Raw genomic sequence first — 3,645 nt, forward strand, 5'->3', positions numbered from 1 at the left:
TCGCCCGATTCTGCGCAAAAAGATGTTAAAGGGAAAGAATTTGCCTCCCACGTTAGATAGCCTGGTTTGAATCCAAGTGGGTCTAAAGAAAAAGGCTTGCCTCATATGTCAGATTACCTGATTTGATCCTGTCTAAGTTTATGGTAAGGGGATTACCTGCCATGCCCAATAACCTGGTTCAGTCTTCAATTTGTACAAGCTTGGTTGAATGATAAGTTTTGAGTGGTTATTTGCTTTGCCCCCTGCCCCCCGCCAGAAATGTTCACGCTTCTAATCCTACCGTTGGTGGAATTTAGGGCCTGTTGTGTTTTTCTGTCTTAATAATTCAGTTTGGACGGGTCTTCTCCCACTGCTTACTCTTATTTGTTTTAGTGGAGCATAAAAATGTTACAATCTTTTGCCATCAATTTCCAATCACTTACCATCACTTACCATCTTTATCCATCATTTACCATAATCCACAGTTGTTTACTATCACTTACAATCAGCTACATTCGTCTTATCTCATTTGATATCAATTACGGTCATGTGCCATCATTTTCCATCATTTACCGTCTTTTCCAATTTTTTACTATCATTTTCCATCATTTACCATCTTTACAATCTTTTGCAACCATTTTCCATCACTTACAATCTTTTCATTCGTATACCATCAGTTACCATCTTTACCAATCAGTTACAATAATTTATCATCCCTTATTGTCATTTACCTCTGTCTACAATCATGTACCGTTATTTATGATCTTTTACAATAATTTGCAATGATTTGCTATCATTTACAGTCTTTCACAACCATTTTCCATCCCTCCAGGTGAGAGACGTTGACCCATGGGCACAGAGCATTGTGGGTAGTGCCGTCATCCAGCTGTATAACGGCGACGCCCCCCTGCAAGCCTCTTCCTCCTGTCCTGCTCCCTGCCTGGAATGTCTGTACATGTTCAACTACATGAAATACTGGTTAGTATCTTCTTTATTGTCCACATGCGGGTTGGAGCAACCGGCCTCCTAATTTTGAATGTCCGTTATTGTGGTGTCCATGCACTTCTCTTTACTCCAAACAAACTAGGTCTTCTGTATGGAATGTCTGCACATGCTCAACTATATGAAATACTGGTTGGTTTCTTGTTTTATACTAAAGGTTTTAAGCAGCCTGCCCCCCCCCCCCAAATTAGCTAAATAGTTTTGATGGGGGTGTAAAAATTCTTTCACAATTAAAAGAAAGGCATTTTTGTAATAGCAACTTTTTCCTTGTGTTTGACGTTTCAGTTTTGAGTACTTTCTCATTGTGTTTGTTTTTTTTAATGTAAAAGGTACTCAGGTACATTCTCCTCGTGTTTGACTGTTCTGTATTTTCTACTTTCTTTTTGTGTTTGACATTACTGTTTTGAGTACTTTCTCCTTGTGATTGACATTTGTGTATTAAGTACTTTCTATCTTTGTTTGACACTTTTGTATTGGGTACATTCTATCTCTATTTGACAGTTCTGTATTAGGCACGTTCTCCATGTGTTTGACATTACTATTTTGAGTACTTTCTATCTTTGTTTGACACTTTTGCGTTGAGTACTTTCTATCTTTGCTTGACATTTCTGTTTTGGGTACTTCTCCGTGGGTGGTTGGCGGATGCTCTGGTTTGGTTTGCTTCTTCTTTCCTATGAAACATCTATCGTCCTTATCTCCCCTTCTTCTTTTTTTATGTTTGTCTCTCTCTTGTAACTCCTCTAATCTTCTGGCACTCATATGACCTTTTGCAGTCGCGAGCACCGTAAAACCTCTGCTAAAGCTTCTGGGTACTTTCTCCCTTTATTTGACAGTACTGTTTTGAGTACTTTCTCCTTGTGGTTGTCATTTCTGTATTGGGTATTTTCTTCTTGTGTTTATTTTTTACGTAATTGGTACTTTCTCCCTGTGTTTGACGTTTCTTGATCAGGTACTCTGTTTTCACAGGTATGTCCCAGGTGATGTGGTCATTGGTGCTATTTTTGATGTCCACTATGCCGGGTCAGGTCCATTTATGTGTGGAGCCGTCAGAAAGTGGAATGGAGCTCTGTACACAGAAGTCTTTAACTTTGCTTTGTCCAGAATCAACTCAGGGGCTGCCTCAGTCAAACTTGACAACTTCAAACTGGGAGGTCTCGCGGTTGATGGGTGTTCAAACCCCATTCGCTCCACAGCCATTGTGAACCGGGTTCTGACGGGGATGGACATTCGGTCGGCAGCCAGTGGGGAGATGTTTGATTCCAACTCTCTGGTGTCGTGGATGACCTATGACAGTCAAACAACTATTGACACCGCTAGGCTGTTGCAGGCTTTAAACATGCCTGTTGTGAGCCCAGGGGCAACAGCGTTAGCCCTCAACGACAAAAAGGAGTTTTATACCTTCTTCCGTACGATTCCCTCTGACTCTCTTGTGGTGAAAGGAATGGCTGATTTCATCAATGCAATGGGCTGGAAATACGTGCTGGTACTGAATAGCCCAGATGAAACGAATCGAGAAGCCAAAGATCTCTTTAAGAAGCATCTGGAGGGATTCGGGATTTGTGTCGTGGCCTCGTACGAGTTTCAGACGGATGGATCAAACGAGGTCATCATCCGAGGAATAGATGAAGCCGACACACAAATCGTGGCCGTTTTCTCTGAGCCAGATCGCTACATTGAGAGTTTCATCACTAAAAAATCCAACACTCTCACATCCACCCCGCTGACTTACATTGCCAACAGGAGGTGGGGAAGGTTTACGGAACAGTTCATCAACACGGCCACTGATGTGTCGCTGGTCAACTCTGTGTTCTTTGACCTGGACAGCCCAACCATCGCGGAGTTCACCAACTATCTCAATGGGCGTGACGCGCTAACGACTGACAACAACCCCTGGTTCCAGGAGATCTATGAGGAGGTCATGGGCTGCAACTTGCCGGGGTCTTTCATCCCAGGCCGGGGGAACTGTGATACCACAAAGTAAGTCACGTGTAGACTGCCAAAAATCTTGTCAGTCTGTTAGTGTTAGAACGCTTGATCAGATACTTGCACTGTATGCTTCCCAGAAAACCGAGAATGTTTCTGAATGTTGTAGGGTCAGCTGGGGTAATTGCGATAAACAAATGCTATTTTAGTAATTATTATTAAATGTTTGTCTCTCGCAGTCCCATGTTATTGCAACAAAGTCTGTCCCATTTTATGATAAGATGGTAGCATAGCGATTTTACCATATCCTTGGTGTTCTGCTCGAACTATGTAAATGTTTTCTACAAAATTATGAAGAGGCAAAAACGCTCCCGTATGATTAAAATGGTGAGAGAAAGCACAAATTTAGCCCATAGTACTTTAATACTAATTGTAGTACATGCTCGATCCTGATTTTTATTGAGGGCGGCCTGCAGATTGACCCCGGCAGTGGTTGTGGGACAAAAAAAAAGTTGACTTATTTCTTCCTGTTATATGGGTAGAGCATAACATCATCGATATTGTAATATTGTTGTATATTGATGGTGATGAACAGAAAATATCAGTCTGAAACTATTTTCCAGTTCTTAAAAAAATCCTGCGTTCTTGTTTTTTTTCTCCAAAAATTAAAAATTGGAAAACATTTACCGATAGCTCTTATTCTATTAGATAATGAAAGTAAAGAGACGGAATTCAGTGGGT

At 41.2% G+C, this 3,645-nt stretch overlaps 1 protein-coding gene across 1 annotated transcript; it reads left to right on the forward strand.

Annotated features, from left to right (window-relative positions):
* Window positions 1-811: 811 nt before the first annotated feature.
* LOC101846714 (metabotropic glutamate receptor 2) lies at window positions 812-2,992 on the forward strand (the record flags this gene model as incomplete). The annotated part of the gene is given in 2 exon segments (XM_005113469.3): window positions 812-957; window positions 1,948-2,992. Coding segments are annotated over 2 exon segments (1,161 nt in total), but the record flags the coding sequence as incomplete, so codon positions are not given.
* Between the last annotated feature and the right edge of the window lie 653 nt (window positions 2,993-3,645).

The sequence above is a fragment of the Aplysia californica genome, unplaced genomic scaffold (assembly GCF_000002075.1).
Source record: "Aplysia californica isolate F4 #8 unplaced genomic scaffold, AplCal3.0 scaffold02651, whole genome shotgun sequence".
NCBI lineage: Eukaryota > Metazoa > Mollusca > Gastropoda > Aplysiida > Aplysiidae > Aplysia > Aplysia californica.